This window comes from Sinocyclocheilus anshuiensis, unplaced genomic scaffold, assembly GCF_001515605.1.
Source record: "Sinocyclocheilus anshuiensis isolate Anshui unplaced genomic scaffold, SAMN03320099.WGS_v1.1 scaffold332, whole genome shotgun sequence".
Lineage (NCBI taxonomy): Eukaryota > Metazoa > Chordata > Actinopteri > Cypriniformes > Cyprinidae > Sinocyclocheilus > Sinocyclocheilus anshuiensis.
The window spans coordinates 1,569,965-1,588,179 of NW_015554181.1; the positions used below are offsets into that span (position 1 = coordinate 1,569,965).

General features: G+C 36.1%; 2 protein-coding genes across 5 annotated transcripts in view; both read right to left on the bottom strand.

Annotated features, from left to right (window-relative positions):
• Positions 1-4,743, bottom strand: part of LOC107671026 (platelet glycoprotein Ib beta chain-like) — a 6,313-nt gene extending 1,570 nt beyond the window's left edge. Inside the window, exons 1-3 of one of the 4 annotated variants that reach the window (XM_016463857.1) lie at positions 4,700-4,743; positions 3,219-3,457; positions 1,707-2,020 (exon numbers count right to left, since the gene is read on the bottom strand). In XM_016463857.1, coding sequence (XP_016319343.1) covers positions 1,707-1,993 — 287 coding nt within the window. In that variant the 5' untranslated portion in view covers positions 1,994-2,020; positions 3,219-3,457; positions 4,700-4,743. Of the gene's footprint in view, positions 1-1,706; positions 2,212-2,473; positions 2,476-3,218; positions 3,458-4,699 lie in introns of those variants that run through there. The other 3 variants (XM_016463854.1, XM_016463853.1, XM_016463856.1) reach the window with 3 other exon arrangements.
• A 154-nt stretch (positions 4,744-4,897) lies between these two features.
• LOC107671025 (septin-5-like) lies at positions 4,898-13,526 on the bottom strand. The gene is made up of 11 exons (XM_016463852.1): positions 13,334-13,526; positions 11,588-11,678; positions 11,419-11,505; positions 10,557-10,680; positions 10,234-10,368; positions 9,114-9,231; positions 8,851-8,952; positions 8,496-8,592; positions 7,261-7,396; positions 6,309-6,411; positions 4,898-4,980 (listed from the first exon to the last, which is right to left on the bottom strand). The coding sequence occupies exons 1-11, from the start codon at positions 13,406-13,408 to the stop codon at positions 4,918-4,920; spliced, it is 1,131 nt and encodes a 376-aa protein (XP_016319338.1). The 5' UTR covers positions 13,409-13,526; the 3' UTR covers positions 4,898-4,917.
• Positions 13,527-18,215: the final 4,689 nt, after the last annotated feature.

An 18,215-nucleotide genomic window follows, 5' to 3' on the forward strand; every position in this document is an offset into this window, starting at 1 on the left:
CGTCTTACTTTCAAGAAGATATTAAAATCTATATTAAATCTTTATCTACCTCCAGTAACAAAAAGGCAACTAGCTCACTTTTCAGTGTTTTTGCATCATTTTTATTTAATAATTAATTTGTTTTGTTGGAAAGATTATTTTTATTGTTATGTGATCTGCTTATTTATTATTTTTCTTTTTTTTTTTTTTTACCTTTTTATGTAAGTTTACCTATTTATACTGGTAACAAATGTATAGCCTGAATGCACTGTAAGTCTCTTTGGATAAAAGCGTCTGCTAAATGCATAAATTATTAAATTAATTTATTAAATTATTAAATTAAATTATGTTTCATTCTCTCTCTTGAAATGTAATTGCTATGTATTGTTTGGCCATCCTTGAACCCCTGGCTTTTTTCCGTGGTGTATGTTTTGTCATATTTGTACTTCCTAAGCAAGTTTAGAAAACAACAACAACAAAAAAAGCTCAGTTATATTTCATTCAAGTATCAACTTGGTCTCAGATGTTTCTCCTACAGTTGCTTAAATAAATGAAACAAGCTCTTCAGGGGTTTTCTCAGGATAACTTTAGCTTCATTGCTGTCTGAGGAACAATTGAGACACTTAAATAATAACTAATACAGTAGATATCACCATACTTCCCAAGTTAATTAGTACGTTAAGATATTAAATTTTGTATTACAAGTTTTCGGGAATGTTATGTTTAAATATGCAAATGAGGCATTATCTAATTGAAATGCACAAATTTGCATACATTTCCAGGACAGTTGATAAAAGCCAAGTTCAACATTTTTCATTCTGTGGACATCAGTGTGAATGTAGTATCATTGAGGTACTATTATAATTTCTATTTTTGTATTTTCTGATTTCATTTGAATTTTAGTTGAAGTTTATGTTTTGTATTTTTTTGTATAGTTTTTTAAAAATCTGTCTGTATAGTTTTTTATTATTACCGGTATTATTTTAATTTTATTTCTAGTTTTAGTTATTTTGGTGCATCAAGTTAAACTAAATTAAAATAATGAAAATAAAATTAAATATTGCATTGGTAACAAGCTGAAATAAAAATTATGTTTATGTTTTATTTCAGTTAATTTTATTAAAATAAATTTTATTTCAAATAACATTTTTTTTTATGATTTCAGTTCTAAGTTTTTTTAACAGAAGTTTTTGTGCATCTCTTTCTGTCACTCCATAAGTCAGAAATACTTTTTTTTATTTTGGTAACAAGCTGAAATAAAATTATTTTTTATTTTTTTCAGTTTAGTTTAGTAAAGTTAATTTTATTTCAAGTAACATCTTTTTATTATTTAAGTTTTATGTTTTTTTTTGTTTTTTTTACAGAAAAACAGAAGTTTTGTATATCTCTTTTGTCACTCCATAAATCAGAAATACATTTTATTGGTATTTTACATTTGTGTTTGTATTTTATTTTATTATTTTAATAATAGGCAGTTATATATTCTTTAACATTTAACAACTGGTAAAAAAAACAGCATATGAACCTCAACTTATTTTCTTTTGGTTAAAATCAAAATAATTTTTTTATATTATTAATTTAAAATAAATAAGAATATAGACTGAATACAGATAATTTGAAGAAGATCTGAAAGATGAAAGTCTCTGCCTCAGTGCAGCAGAAAAAAACTCATTCTAAATCAATCCAAAATTTCAATCCCATCTTTAATCTTTCCTGCACGCACTCACTGTATGGAAGCAGGGTTGCTCTGTTTCAGCAGCCATCCTCTCAGATAAAGGATGCCGCAGTCACATGACCACGGGTTTCCGTGGAGCGCGGCCCGGTGCAGGGCTGGCAGCGAGTCCAGCAGGCCGTGGGGCAGAGCCGTCAGGTGGTTGTCGTTCAGCTGGAGTGCGGTGGTGTGTGGAGGGAAGGACGAGGGCAGGCTGGCCGTGGTGAGGCCACGTTTACTGCAGTCCACCACGCCGGCCGCGCAGGAGCACACCTCCGGACACCAGAGCTGAGCCACGATCATCTCACTGCCCAGCACTGACAGCACCACCTTCAACACGAGCGCAACACACCGCATGCCAGAACACACACACACACACACACACACACTGCAGACAGATGACAAATCACCGTCATGTTCCTGCTCTTCATCAGAACAATACATGCAGTCACATCCGGATGTTTTCAGTGCCAGATAAGTATGGAGTACTAAACTGAATAGACGGAGATTTTTACGTTTATCTGGAATTTCGGGAGGAAGCAAGAAAGACAAAAATGTTAAAAAGTACGGGATGATACAAACATTGCATAGTCTCAGTGTAGAGGAAAAACAATACACACGAATCTAATGAACATTTTTAGGTTGAAATTGAATTGCAAAATGACAACAAAATGTAATTAAACGTTAATAAAAAATTAATACTACAATTATTTTATAATTATAATATATAATATAATTAATGCTGACAAACAAATACTAAAATGTTATTGGATATTGCAAAACCACTGCAATATCACGTTTTTGGCATTTGCAATAATCTATTAACATAAGCAATCTATTAACATGGTGTTTTTTAAATGTTTTGTTTTTTAATACTAAAAGCAATGGTACATGAATATACAATGGTATCTATAGTGTCACCATGGTATCTTATTTTATTTTGTATATTTTATTTCATTTTATTTATTATACACCATATATTCACCACACTGTATTATTAGTAGTCTGTAAATACATCTGTAAATGTTTATTCTCTCTCTCAGCCCAACAGATGTTTTGTACAATTTTATATTTAATGCTTTAATTTTATTATGATGTTTCTTGTTATATCTGGATGTGTTCCAGAAGCTTCCCCCCAAAAAATTCCTTGTGTTTGCTATAAAGATCTTTATATATAGCTCTATTTATTTTTTATTTTAATCATAAAAATGTTATATATTCCTCAAATTGTGACAACTGGTAAAAATAAAATAAAATATAAAATAAAAACCTTGTCTTATTGTCTTCTTGTTTTGATCAGATATCTCATTTTAACCAGCAGTGCGTATGATTCACTAAATGCGAGCGTGTGTTTACCAGCCCTTTAGTTCACTGAGGGTCCCAATGTGTGGAGAGCAGAACACATTAGCAATATTGGATGAATAATAGCTAAATACATCGAGAATAAGTCATATTTAAGTTACAGAACTAATGCATATATTATGTAATTTGTTTAGATGTGAGATGAATTGAAAAGTGAAGTTCTTACCAGCGTCACCAGCGTGTCTGTGGGTCAGTATCAGTCTGAAGGAGCGTTAAGACTGCAGCATCAAACACAGCTGGGTCACACTGATAAAACTCAAACGCCGCCCCCTCAGAGCAATATGTGACCGGAAGTGGGCCGCACTTTCACGCTCTGACACTGGGACATCAGAAGCGCTTTTCCTTTGCATTGGCCAGTGAATGAAGAGCACACGAGTCATCCAATATCTGAAACAGACAGCAAAACTACACCACAGTTCACTTTGTGCTTTTAAACAATAGAAGGATTACAAAGCTCTGCATCTTCAAAGAAAAAAATATCCTGCTGATTTGCCAAAAAGGCCCAATGTTAGTTCAAAAATATCAATGAAAAGGAGAACTACAGCACATTAGATTTTTCAAATTCAAATTTTGTCAATAAATAAATATAGTAAAATATGCAATAATATATATGTGACCCTGGACCACAAAACCAGCCATAAGGGTCCATTTTTCGAAATTGAGATTTATACATCATCTGAAAGCTGAATAAATATAATAAGCTTTCCATTGATGTATGGTTTGTTATGATAGGACAATATTTGGCAGAGATGCAACTATTTGAAAATCTGGAATCTGAGGGTGCAAAAAAAATCTAAATATTGAGAAAATCACCTTTAAAGTTGTCCAAATGAAGTGCTTAGCAATGCATATTACTAATCAAAAAGTACGTTTGAATATATTTACAGTAGGAAATTTACTAAATATCATCAAGGAACATGATTTTTACTTAATATCCTAATGATTTTTGGCATAAAAGAAAAATCAATAATTTTGACCCATACAATGTATTGTTGGCTATTGCTACAAATATACCCCAGCGACTTAAGACTGCTTTTGTGCTCCAGGGTCACATATGATGATTTTATATATGGTATATTATATGTAGCAACCATATGACAATATATTTCATCCATGGAAATGTAATATATATAACACATTACAAAACCAAAAGCCACTATTTTTGGAATAAGCATCTCAGAATTAGTAAGAAACACGTATTGAGTTTCTTTCAGTAAATATGACGGAGCAAAATATCTTAGAGACTATATATCTTGCTGATCGATCATACGGATATGAAACCATAGCGAACAAACAACAACTGATAAATTATTCACATTTATTAGCAAGCTTTACTTCAAAATTTACATAAACAATTGACATAATATAAATTATTAAAGGCCATTAACACTCATAACAATGGAATAGATTTTATTCGGATTATTATTGTTAGAAAACGAGCAAAAACCAGCCGTCTGAACTGAGGATATTTCTTGGTAACAGTTATTGGAGCCGTACTGTATGTTCACATTCTCTATAATCAAAACCGCCATCGAACACAACAAATTCATAGCAAAAGGACATCACTGTCTCTCCAAACACACACACACACACACACACATACGTCAATGAACTAAGCAAAATCAAAAGTCAATATAAATGAGATACCTTCAGAAGTGAATTTAAGTTCGACTGGTTTATGTATGTTCATGATGAATCACTGTTTTTGATGCAGGCAGACAGAAGCACCGAGCTGATGAACAGAGCGGATCTGAGGCTCAGACCTGTAGATATGATATTTGTACAGTATCATTTAAATGCATTCACATCTGAGGGCTGCTGTGAGGGCCGTAGTGTGTGTGTGTGTGTGTGTGTGTGTGTCAGCATCACTGGTCTTTCTCATGCATCTGTTGTTGCATCTTTTCCAGCATCTCCTGCATTCTCTTCAGCTGCACATACAAAACAACACACAGTCAGGAAAACGTCATTGTAACTTTCTTGTAGTTTACATTAGGTTTTTATTATTATTATTATTATTATTTATAATTTAGCAAGGATGCATTCAATTGATCAAAAGTGAACATTTATAATGTTGCAAAATATTTCTATTTAAAATAAATGCTGTTTTTCTATACTTTATTTTCATAAAAGAATCTCGAAAAATAAAATGTACCGTAACTTTCACAAAAATATGGAGCAGCACAACTGTTTTTTGCATTGATAATAATCAGAAATGTTTCTTGAGCAGCAAATCAGCATATTAGAATGATTTCTGAAGATCATGTGACACTGAAGACTGGAGTAAAGATGCTGAAAATTCAGCTTTGCATCAAAGGAATAAATTACACCTTACAAAATATTCACATAGAAAACAGTTCTTTTAAATTGTAAAAATATTTCATATTATTACTGATTTTATTGGATTTAATTTTTAAATAAATGCAGCCTTTATAAGCAAAACAGACTCTCTCTCTCTCTATATATATATATACTGTATATATATATATATATATATATATATATATATATGTATACATATATTTACTGCATTTTTTTTTTTACTGTTTTTGTATTTTGTATTTTTTACCCCAAATTTTCAAACGGTAGTGTCATTTTAATATTTCACTTCTCTAGCTGTGTACTGCTCTGCTTTACTACATTTTTTTTTAAATCTAAATTTTACATTGCAGTGTGGCTACTTTACAATAAATTTCTTATGTTTTTCCTTGTTTGAAGAATATGAAGCGAAAATGAAGAAAAAATGGCTAAATTGGAAGATAAACATGAAAAAACACACAAAAAGTATAGATTTATAATACTGGCCATAACGAGCTGGCAATTAAATCATCCATAGATTCATCCAATCGTCCAAGTATCTATAACAATGAATCCGTATGAAAATGTATGTACGGAGACCATAAATATGAATTAACCCTTTAACTGTCACCCGTCCCCTCTGTGGGACGCCTAAGTTTACTTCACTATATTACAATTAAATCCTAATCTAATCATGACAAACTATATATCGTTGGAAAGGTCTAAGACTCCTAAATAGATATTAATAAAAATGACAAAAACACACAACAAAATGACTAAAACTAACTAAAACTAAATTGAACATGGAAAATATACAAATAAAAACTAATTCAAAATATTAATAAAAACTATAATAAGTATCTCAGTGTTAGTAAAATAGCACTAGTGTCCTAATAACTATATAGAAATCTATAGCACACATCTGAGTGCTGGTTTAATATCAGTGACGATTGTTCTGTACCTCTTCATCCTTCATCTTAATGAGTCTCTCCGTCTCCACGTCTGGTGTGGGCAGAGGCAGGAGGGGTAGTGGACTGTCTGTACGGTTATCCTGCGCCAGTTTACTGAAACACACACACACACATGCATTATATGAAGCACATGTGGGCTGGAAAGTCAAACAGCCTCAGGTCAGCATGTCATTTACACACCGCCTGCCGGCTGAAAACAAAGCTGACTGTGTTTTTATCTTCTCTATATGATCACTCTGTGAATGTCACACACCTGGTCATCTCCTGGATGCAGTGGGCTCGGTAGTTTTCGTAGTGCACGTCGCACGTCACGTCTTTCAGGTCGTGCATGTGAGAGCGAATCAGCATGTTCCTCAGTTTCACAAAGTCACAGTGAGACTGATTCTCCACTGAACAACACACACAAAGAAATGCATTAGAGTTCACGAACACACAAACGACATTTACATTTATTCATTTGGAAGACAATTTTATGTAAAGATCCCTGGAACACTGCAGTTCATGCTGTAGCACCACTACTACATATGAGCAGTATGTACTGCGCTTACTAATGATGATAAAGTGCATAGTTTAATGGCCAGAAACTCTTGCAGTAGACTAGTATTGGGACAAACTAAGCATGTTCTGGGCAATATTGGCCTAAAAAGCATGCACACTTCAGTATATGGATTTGTGATATGGCCAAACTCATGAATTATAAAAATGTAAGTTTGGATCTATGTTCAAAAACGTAAGTGACAGTTAAGGGGTTAAACTAGCATATGTCCTAGGGATATTAGTTATTACAGTAACTAAAAAAAAACAAAAATTCATTACTTGAAATAAAATAAATGTTAACTAAAATAAAATAAAATATATTCAAATGGTAACCCTATTTTATTTCAGGTACATTTTTTAACTAAATTATAACTAAAACTAAAACTGACTGTGAATGTCACACACCTGGTCATCTCCTGGATGCAGTGGGCTCGGTAGTTTTCGTAGTGCACGTCGCACGTCACGTCTTTCAGGTCGTGCATGTGAGAGCGAATCAGCATGTTCCTCAGTTTCACAAAGTCACAGTGAGACTGATTCTCCACTGAACAACACACACAAAGAAATGCATTAGAGTTCACGAACACACAAACGACATTTACATTTATTCATTTGGAAGACAATTTTATGTAAAGATCCCTGGAACACTGCAGTTCATGCTGTAGCACCACTACTACATATGAGCAGTATGTACTGCGCTTACTAATGATGATAAAGTGCATAGTTTAATGGCCAGAAACTCTTGCAGTAGACTAGTATTGGGACAAACTAAGCATGTTCTGGGCAATATTGGCCTAAAAAGCATGCACACTTCAGTATATGGATTTGTGATATGGCCAAAAATATTATCACAATTTTTTTTTTACCATTAATGGGGAAGGAAAGCTTTCCATGTTTGTTAGACCTTGAGAATGAATATAAACTTTTAATTTTTTTTATTTTTTTTCACAATTTAACTCCACACAGTTGCTACCTTTTAATTTAGGGCCACAAGAAATACATTTGATTTTTCCCTAAATTCTGTGTTTCCATTTAATTTTTTTCTGTATTATCTGTTTTATGATATTCTACAAATGTATCATTCAAAAAATTTTATATAAAACTTTAACAACTTAGTAAATCTTTTCAAATGTAATCAAAAGAAAATATAACAATTAATTTGCAACAAAACATTTGTATGCATTTTCATTTTTTTATCAAATAAGATGAGGCTGCATACATTAAAACATGGATGAAAAAATATCTTGGTTGTATGATATTCCTTAAAAATATGATTATTATTATTATTACTTTGAGAAAAACAATAGTAATATATTTCTGTCATAATTTAATTAAGTTAAAATGAACTTTTATTTTGGCAGTCTGTCAAAGATCTTTGAGTTTCGGTGTGTATTTGCTTGTAGTATTTTCTCAGATGAAACTATGAAAAGCTTCTGAAGTGAATCAGAGTAAAAACGTCCAGAGCTTATCATCGTTATCGACATAAATCACATTTATCACAGTCTTGATATGATATTGTTTATCGGCCAGCCCTATCATCATGGCACCTCTGACATATTAATTTCAACATAATATAAATATGTACAATCCATTTGCCAAGCATTAATCCCCTTTTTGTTGTACTTGTTTAGAGTGTTTCGGACCTTCCACGATACCCCAGGGGTAAAGACGACCTCTGACCCTTTGACCTCTGGCTTCCACCACTGTATTACTGCCAATGACAGCAAACGGAGTGCACTCCTACAGAACACACACACACGACACATAAATCATTCAATATTCAATATACACACATATTTATGTGCAGCAACACTTTAATCTGCCACATGAAAAACATCTGCACATAACAGCAGTTTATCAGCTTCACTCCTCCAGCTGTTGGCAGCAGTAAAAAGTCCATCGTGAGGGTAAAAGCAATCCAAATGGAGTGAAATTATTTAAATTATTTAGTCTGGATGGAGATTTCAGACTGAATGTTTTATGAGCCGTTTGCCAGACCTTCAGCTCTTTGTCCATCTGTTTGAACTCCTCTTCTTCATCAGAGTCACACTCGGGAAACTGATACACTTTAATCCCGAAGCGCTCGATCTCGTCTCGCACCTGCAGGACAACAGATGCACACTATGAACACAACAATCATGCTGCACAACCTGCAAATGTGCAGGAAACAGCTGATGCGTTTGGCCTAGTATAAAATAACTGCTTCCATCAAAAAAGAATCAGATTAACTGTTGAGATGCGATCAGATAGTGTGCACTCACCCTGTCCTTCAGCTTTTTGACCTCATTAGGAGTGAGACAGTCCGCTTTAGAGATCAGAGGAATGATGTTCACTTTCTCATGCAGAGCCTTCATGAACTCCACGTCCACCGGCCGCAAACTGCACGGCAGAAATAACAGTCTCTGAATATCTGATGCTAACTCCAGCTCTAATTATGCATTAAATACTTTTTGCATTAATCGCTTTTCATGATGCAAGACCTGCAAGTCAAATATGTTTACTTTTTACACATTCATGTTAAAGAAAAATATATGTTCTGAAGTCCTGAATTCACATCTGCGAGTCAGTTTGTTGAAGGAATAGTTCACCATAAATGAACATTTGCTGAAAATGTGTTAACCCTCAGGCCATCCGAGATATAGATGAGTTTGTTTCTTCATCTGATCACTTGCTCACCAATGGAGTGAATGGGTGCCGTCAGAATGAGAGTCCAAACAGCTGATAAAAACATCACAATAATCCACAAGTAATCCACACCACTCCAGTCCATCAGTTAATGTCTTGTGAAGTGAAAAGATGTGTGTTTGTAAGAAACAGATCCATCATTAAGACGTTTTTAACCTCGAGTCGTTGCTTCTAGCCAAAATATGAGTCCATAATCCATAGTAAAGCAGTGGAAAAAGTCCATCTCCTGTGGTCCTTCACATCAAAATCCAACCATACATTTGTTTAGAACTGTTTTGGCTTGTAAACGGTGCTTGATCTGTGCAGATTTCTCTCCTGATTCAGATGAGACAAACCTTTCACTGGAGAAACCAATATTATGGATTATGGACTTGGAAGCAACTGTTTGAAGTTATAAACATGGATTTGTTTGCATGTTACAAACATGCAGCTTTTGGCTTCTCAAGACGTTAACTGATGGACTGGAGTGGTGTGGATTATTGTGATGATTTTATCAGCTGTTTGGACTCTCATTCTGATGGCACCCATTCACTGCAGAGCATCCATTGGTGAGCAAGTGATGCAATGCTACATTTCTCCAAATCTGATGAAGAAACAAACTCATCTACATCTTGGTCCGAGGCTGATTATGCAAATGGGAAGATGATGCATATGAACCTGACCCATATGAGACAGACCCGTGACACCCGCTCGTACCCGTGTCCAAACGGCGGGATGAAGTACAGGCAGCAGTGCACTCTGTTGTCTAATATGTTCTTTCTGTTCAGTCCACTCTCGTCTCTGAAGTACTGCTCGAACTGCTGGTCGATGTAGTCTGTGATGGGCCTCCAACTGCAAACACACACACAAACACACACTCTTCAGAGAGACAGAACTGTACACAATAACATACTAAGGCTTTTCTGTCAGATTAACTCATTTGACTTTTTGCTTTCATAAAATGCTGTATTGAGCAATCAGCATCTACGACCGTAACTATCAGATTTGTAATTGTGCTCATGGAACAGCTGAATTCTCACCATTCATTGTTATTGACTGCGTCTCCAAACCCTGGCGTGTCCACAATGGTGAGTTTGAGTTTGACTCCTTTCTCCTCGATGTCGACTGTGTGTTTGGTGATCTCTACCGTCTGATTAATACGCTCTGTTGCAGGAAACACACAATATAACACTCAAACTAACAAACCTGTTGAAGAGGTGTACACTTATGTATATGCTACACTACTGTTAAAAAGCTTGGGGGTTGGTAAGATTTTATTTTATGTGTTTTTTTTCTTCTTGTTTGTTTGTTGTTGTTTTTTTAGTCTCTTCTGCTCACCAAGCCTGCATTGACATTATTTAATAAAAACACAGTATAAACAGTAATATTGTGAAATATTATGACAATTTAAAATAACTGTTTTCTAAGTGAATATATAGTAAAATGTAATTTATTCCTGTGATCAAAGCTGAATTTTCAGCATCATTACACCAGTCTTCAGTGTCACATGATCCTTCAGAAATCATTCTAATATGCTGATTTGCTGCTCAAGAAAAATGTATGATTATTATTAATGTTGAAAACAGTTGTGCTGCTTCATGTTTTTGTAGACACACTGATACATAGATTTTTGTATAATTCTTAGATGAATAGAAAGTTCAAAACAACAGAATTTATTTGAAATAGAAAAATTTTGTAACATTATAAATATCTTTACTGTCACATTTTTGATCAATTTAATGAATTTGTTGCTGAATAAAAGTATTAATTTCTTCTTCTTCAAAAAAGAAAAATCCAAACCCAAAATACCCCAAATTTTAAACAGCAGTGTATATTGTATTCTTATATAACAATAACAGAACTGTTATTTTGGGTGTACTGTTTCTTTAAGACAATTCTTACCTTCAGCATTTAGTAATTTTCTGTCTTTATAGAGATCTGTGAGGAAGAGGCTGTTTACTAGAGTAGACTTTCCCAATCCAGATTCACCTAAAAACACACAAAATGCTCTTGTTAATGACAAAGACGAGCATGAAGTCAGGGACAAATATAGTGATGATTTCAGACATACCTGCCACCATCAGAGTGAAGTCAAAGCCCTTCTTCACCGACTTCCTGTGGACCTGATTAGGAAGCGTAGCGAAGCCAACATACTGCTTGTCCTGAAAGTCACAAGTCAAAACTCACTGGTAGGTCTTTCAGGGTGGCTTGGGGAGGGGAGGTATCCAAAGCACATCAACTTGTCACTGGGGTTCCTCAGGGATCAGTTCTTGGACCCCTCCTCCGAATCCACATCCCCTCCAGAAGTCTGAGATTCGCTAGTGAGCCTCGTGGTACCATCACAGATAGGCTCAAAATCACTTTCCAGAACATTCTCGTTCACCCTTCCTGGCTGGTGGAATGATCTTCCCACCCCTATCCGGAATGCTGAATCCCTGACATTAACATTCTGTATAATCTTTTTGCATTTTATGGAAGAAAGAAGGTTATACAAGTTTTGAAGGATGAATGATTGGGTGAACTGTCCCTTTAAGACCGAACGTATGTGAATCATCAGACTGGCACAAAAATAGCAGAGCATGAAAAGCCCAGTAGTGTTGAGTCTCCTGCAGATCCACCAACTGTGCCGGAAACCGCTCAGCAGTCATAACCGCTCAAACTGACACGGAGAACACAGAAATTACTGACGGGAAGCAAAATCACTATTAAACCCGACAGCAGAACCAGCTCAGTGTGCAGGCCAAACCGACTGACCATATACACACACACAGAAGCCATATTTACATAAGCTGAAAAGGCCTTTTTAACACACTCAAACTTGGGCCAAACTCAACCCATCTGACTGCCAGAGCATCTCACAACCCGTCATGTGTGTTTCCGCTGTCCATCATCCTAGAAAAGAGAAACCCTGGCGTATCTCACCCCACACGCACAGTGTGTGTGAGAGAAGAGGGATAAAGATGCATGTGTGCAAAACATCAACTAGATTTTTACATTCTCTGAAGAAAAAGTGGTAACACTTTACCTGTAGCCTTTATGTATAATGCATTTTAAAGGTATTCATAATGCACATTGTAATGCATTATATCTTTTCATAAATAAAAGCTAAAAAAATATTTAATTAATATTTAATTAACTTTGGTTACAAATCTAAAAATGGGTTGTTTATCATGTGTTTTAACACATCATTATGGAAGCTCGTTTCTGCAATGTAATAAAAAAGTAATTGCTTTTATCTCACAAATCTAACTTTTTCCCTCACATTTCTGAGTTTATATTTCACAATTCAGACTTTGTTTGTCGCAATTCTGAGAAAAAAAAAAAATTTCTTGCAACTTTGAGTTTTCATCTTGCAATTCTGATTTTTCTATCGCACAATTCTGACTTTCTTTCTCGCAACTCTGAGCTTATATCTTGCAATATTGAGTTAATATCTCAAAATTTTAAAAAGGTCCAAATAAGTGATATATAAACTTAGAATTGTGAGAAAAAAGTCCAAAAGGTGAGATAAAAAGGTACAATTACCTTTTTGTTAGGGTGTTGCTCTGCAGTTGTTAAATTGTTCTGAATGATTTAAGCATGTTACTATGAGGCTGCTAGGGTGGTTGCTAGGGTGTTGCTAAGTGCCTGCTAGTGTAATTTAAATCCTTTAAGTATCTTAAACACCAAACAAACTAAATTTACACAATATCATTCATGTGGCATCATACTATTTGCAATAACACCTAATAAACTAAACTGAAGCAGCTTTTCTAACAGATAGATACATGATAGATAGATAGATAGATAGATAGATTACAAGACATTAGCAGCGAACCTTCTGTCTGGTGGTTCTGGTTCGGGGACACAGAAGTTTCTCCACCAGTTTCTCCTGCAGCATCATGGTGTCCATCCTGAACCAGACGTCTCAGAAATGTGTGCCGTCCCTCTTTAAACCTGCGTGACCCTCACTTTATCACTCTCTGCCTCTATATACCCTCGCTGATTTCCCTTTCCCTGTTTTCTGTCTGTCTCTTGCCCACGGCACATCCCAGCGCGCCGTGTTCAGACAGGCAGGCAGAGGAATCCCCACATGACTGAATGAAAGACTGACAAAAGAAGGTAGTGAGTGAGAGAGAGCGAGCAGGAGAAATGAAAAGACGTAAAGGAAAAAAAAGCATGGAAGCAATTTTAGACAGGAAAGGAGGGGGGGGCTGAAAACGGGAATAAAAACACTCATTCATTTAGTTGTTCATTCCTCCCCCACTATTTTTTCTCCACAGCCGGCTCTGAGGTGCAGAGATTTCTCTCTCTCTCTGTCTCTGTGCGTGTGCGTGTGTGTTTTAGGGAGCAAGACACATTTAGTAAGACAACAGCCACACCCTTCCCAACAGACCTTGCCAGACTGGCACAGCTTTTTTACACACTACAGCACAGCAGCCTGACCTTTACTAGAGCGTTATTTTCAGATATATGATGATGCATGGGGTCAGTAAGATTTTTTTAATGAAATTAATAATTTTATTTAGCAAGAATGAATTAATTTGATCAAAAGTGACAGTGAAACATTTAGTATGTTACAAAGATTTCTATTTCAAATAGCTGCTGGTGTTTTGAACTTTCTATTAATCAAAAAAAAATCCTTAAAAAATGTATCACAGTTTCGACAAAATATGAAGCAGCACAACTGTTTTCAACATTGATAATAATCAGAAATGTTTCTTGAGCAGCAAATCAGCATATTAGAATGATTTCTGGAAGACAATGTGACATTGAAGACTGGAGTAATGATGCTGAAAATTCAGCTTTACCATCACAGGAATAAATTACATTTTAAAACATATTCAAATATGAAAACAGTTGTTTTAAATTGTAATAATATATCATATTATTACTGATTTTTTTTTTTCAAATAAATGCAGCCTTTAAAGGCAAAACAGACTCTCTCTCTCTCTCTCTCTCTCTCTCTCTATATATATATATATATATATATATAATTTCACCAGGGGGCGCTAGTGTTATGAAACATAAACACTCAAGGATTGTCTCTTCATGCAAAGGAGCAGTTAAATCATTTACATATACACACAATTTCATAATGTAATTGTTTCATCCTGACACCTGATATCACAGCTAATTGTTTTTATGACACAATTCGGCGACTCTCTCTTATATAACATGCAAATGGAATCAATTGACTTTAGATGCCTGTAATGAACCACAAGAGTTAATGAATGTAAGCTTAAATGCATTAAAAGCCTCATTACTGAATGTGTCATAAAATTCCCCCCTAATGTGTAATATTGCATGCATGTGCTCATATCGAAGCCTGTCAGACTCTGTGAATATATGTGTGACTGCACATCTTCATTGAGTTAAATTGAGTTAAAGGTTTGGGGATCGTTCAGATCACTAACCCTTATATGAGCAACGTACTAGTGACGTCTGAGCAAACAACACTAATAAACATCTTCATATTAAGCATGATTCACCCCATTATGATGTTGGTGGGGGTCTGGTCATGCATATAGATGATGAGTGTGCTGGTGGGGGGTCCAGTGGGGGTCTGTTGAATAGAGCAGAACAGATGTCCTTCAGTGATACAATAGCCTTGGTCGCCCCTCCTAACACAGAACAACACCCTCTCACTGTCCAGCTGCCATCCCTGAGTGCCACCTGGAGCGACCCTCACCAGGCCCATATCTGTATTGTTTTTAATCAGTTTGAGTTGTTTTAGGAACTCTAATACGATCAGAGTATCAAAGAAACACGTCTTCAAACATATCAAAAGACATGGAACAAACAGCTTTCATTTCACATAGTTTGATCACAAACTCAAAACACCTTAGCAACTGCACGACAATGCCCTGGCAACCATCGAAAACACCCTAGTAACCCCACAGCAATGCACCTGAGCAAATCACCTTAGCAACTGCATAGCAACACCCTGGAAACCAAACAGAACTTCCAACAACAGAGCAACACACAGACAGGCATTCAGAATAATTTAGGAAAAGCATAGCAACACCTTGGCAACCACTCAGAATACCCTAGAACCCACAGAAAAACATTCAGAACACTTTAGCAACAACCTGGCAACCATCCAGAACACCCTAGAAACCACATATCAACAATGCAAAGAAAGTCATTCAGAATATCTTAGCAACTGCAAAGCAACACCCTGGCAACCACCCAGTATACCCTAGAAACCACAGAAAGGCATTCAGAACACTTTAGCAACTGCTTAGCAACACCCTGACAACCAAACAGAACACCCAACAACATAGAAACACACAGACAGGCGTTCAAAATACTTTAGGAATACCATATCAACACCCTGGCAACCACCCAGAATACCCTAGAAACCACAGAAAGGCATTCAGAACACTTTAGCAACTGCTTAGCAACACCCTGGCAACCAAACAGAACACCCATTCAGAACACATTCAGAACACTTTAGCAACAACCTGGCAACCATCCAGAACACCCTAGAGACCACATATCAACAACGCAAAGAAAGTCATTCAGAATATCTTAGCAACTGCATAGCAACACCCTGGCAACCACCCAGTATACCCTAGAAACCACAGAAAGGCATTCAGAACACTTTAGCAACTGCTTAGCAACACCCTGGCAACCAAACAGAACACCCAACAACATAGAAACACACAGACAGGCATTCAGAATACTTTAGGAATACCATAGCAACACCCTGGCAACCACCCAGAATACCCTAGAAACCACAGAAAGGCATTCAGAAGACTTTAGCAACTGCATAGCAACACCCCGGCAACCACCCAGAATACCCTAGAAACCACATATCAACAATGCAAAGAAAGATATTCAGAATAGCTTAGGAACTGCATAGCAACTCCCTGGCAACCACCCAGAACATCCAAGCAATCACATAGCAACACACTAAGAAGAACTACTACTGCAACTAACAGTAAAGTTCACTGCAACTGCATAGCAATGCACACAAAGCCACTGAGAATATATTATCAACTACATAGCATCACCCTGGCAACAACCCAGAACACCCTAGCAACCAAACTGCAAAGCAAAAAAAAAAGTAATTTATTCAGAATATCTTAGCAACCGCATAGCAACACCCTGGTTGTGTACACAAACATTTTTTATTTTATTTTTACAAATGTATTTACTTAACCAGAACAGTACATTGAGATAATACAATCTCTTCTTCCAGCAAGTCTTCGTCAGATAGTGATTTCTTGCCTGCTATTCAGTGAGGTGGGACGAGTGATGTCATCCTTTAATGTCACATCACATGTGCATCTCACACTACACCAAGTGAGTGACCATGGGTGTGGAACACCCTGATGATGTCATGATGATATGACGGGTGGAGAGATGTCTGAGGATGAGCAGTGAATGAATGAGCTCACTAAACATCCTCAGGCCTCTATGGCAGCTGTGCTGGGTCAAGCACAAACAGACCTGATAGTGCCGATAGAACGGTGTTCCCAGAGGGCGACTGCTTTCCTCTCACTTTCAGACCATGTCAGCTTTACTGGTTCAGCGGTTTGTTAGTAACACTGCGGGCATGTGTTTGAATGGTTCACTGCACCTGCACTGCAGCTTGTATCCTTACAGTACACTTATCACAGGGACAGTTCCGCTGGAGTCGCATGAGGTTAAGTGTTTAGCTCAGGGGCACAATGGTGATGGATCGTCCCTTTTGGGGTTTAAACCAACAACCTTTCACAGTACTTCAGGGATAATATTTACGGAACACTGTACTGCATATATGCTATTAGTCTCTTCTGCTCATCAAGGTTGCATTTATTTAGTACAGTAAAAACAGTAAAATAGTGAAAATTTAAGTTGTAATTGATTCCTGTGATGCAAAGCTGAATTTTCAGCATCATTACTCCAGTGTTCAGTGTCACATGATCCTTCAGAAATCAGTCTAATATGCTGATTTGCTGCTCAAGAAACATTTATGTTGAAAACCATTGTGCTGCTTCATATTTTTGTGGAAACCATGATGCATGATGCACGATGCACAGAAAGTTCAAAAGAACAGCATTTATTTGAAATATAAATCTTTTGTAATATATCAATTTTACTGACAATTTTGATCAATTTAATACATGCTTGCTGTATAAAAGAATTAATTTCTTTCAAAAAAGAAAAAAATCTGTGACGGCGCCGATAGCCTATATTGGGTGACATATAACGCCGTTGCATTGCGGGCGCCCCGAGTTCGAATCCCGGCTCAAGGACCTTTCCCGATCCCACCCCCCTCTCTCTATCCCACTTCGCTTCCTGTCTACTCTACACTATCCTATCTTAAAAAAAGGCAAAATGCCAAAAAAATAAATAAAAAATCTTACTGAATGGTTGAGTATATTAGTTAAACAGTAACTCACATTTACACAAACCGTTCAACCAAATATAACATTTCTGTCATCATTCACTCATCCTCATGTCATGACTTACTTTCTTCCGTGGAACGCAAAAGGAGTGAAAAGCTCAAAAAAGCACAATTATTTTCCATTTTTAAAGTTTGGTCACTACCTGCATTCATTGCAATTCATAGACACAGAATAAGAATACCATTAGAGTAGGTATGATGACTTGATTTTTTTTGTTAATGTTTACATCGAAAGTCAATCCAAATAAAAGTGAACCAAAACTCGTTGGGCAACATTACACTCGCTGTTGTATTTGACTGGAGCACTTACAGAACACTGTCC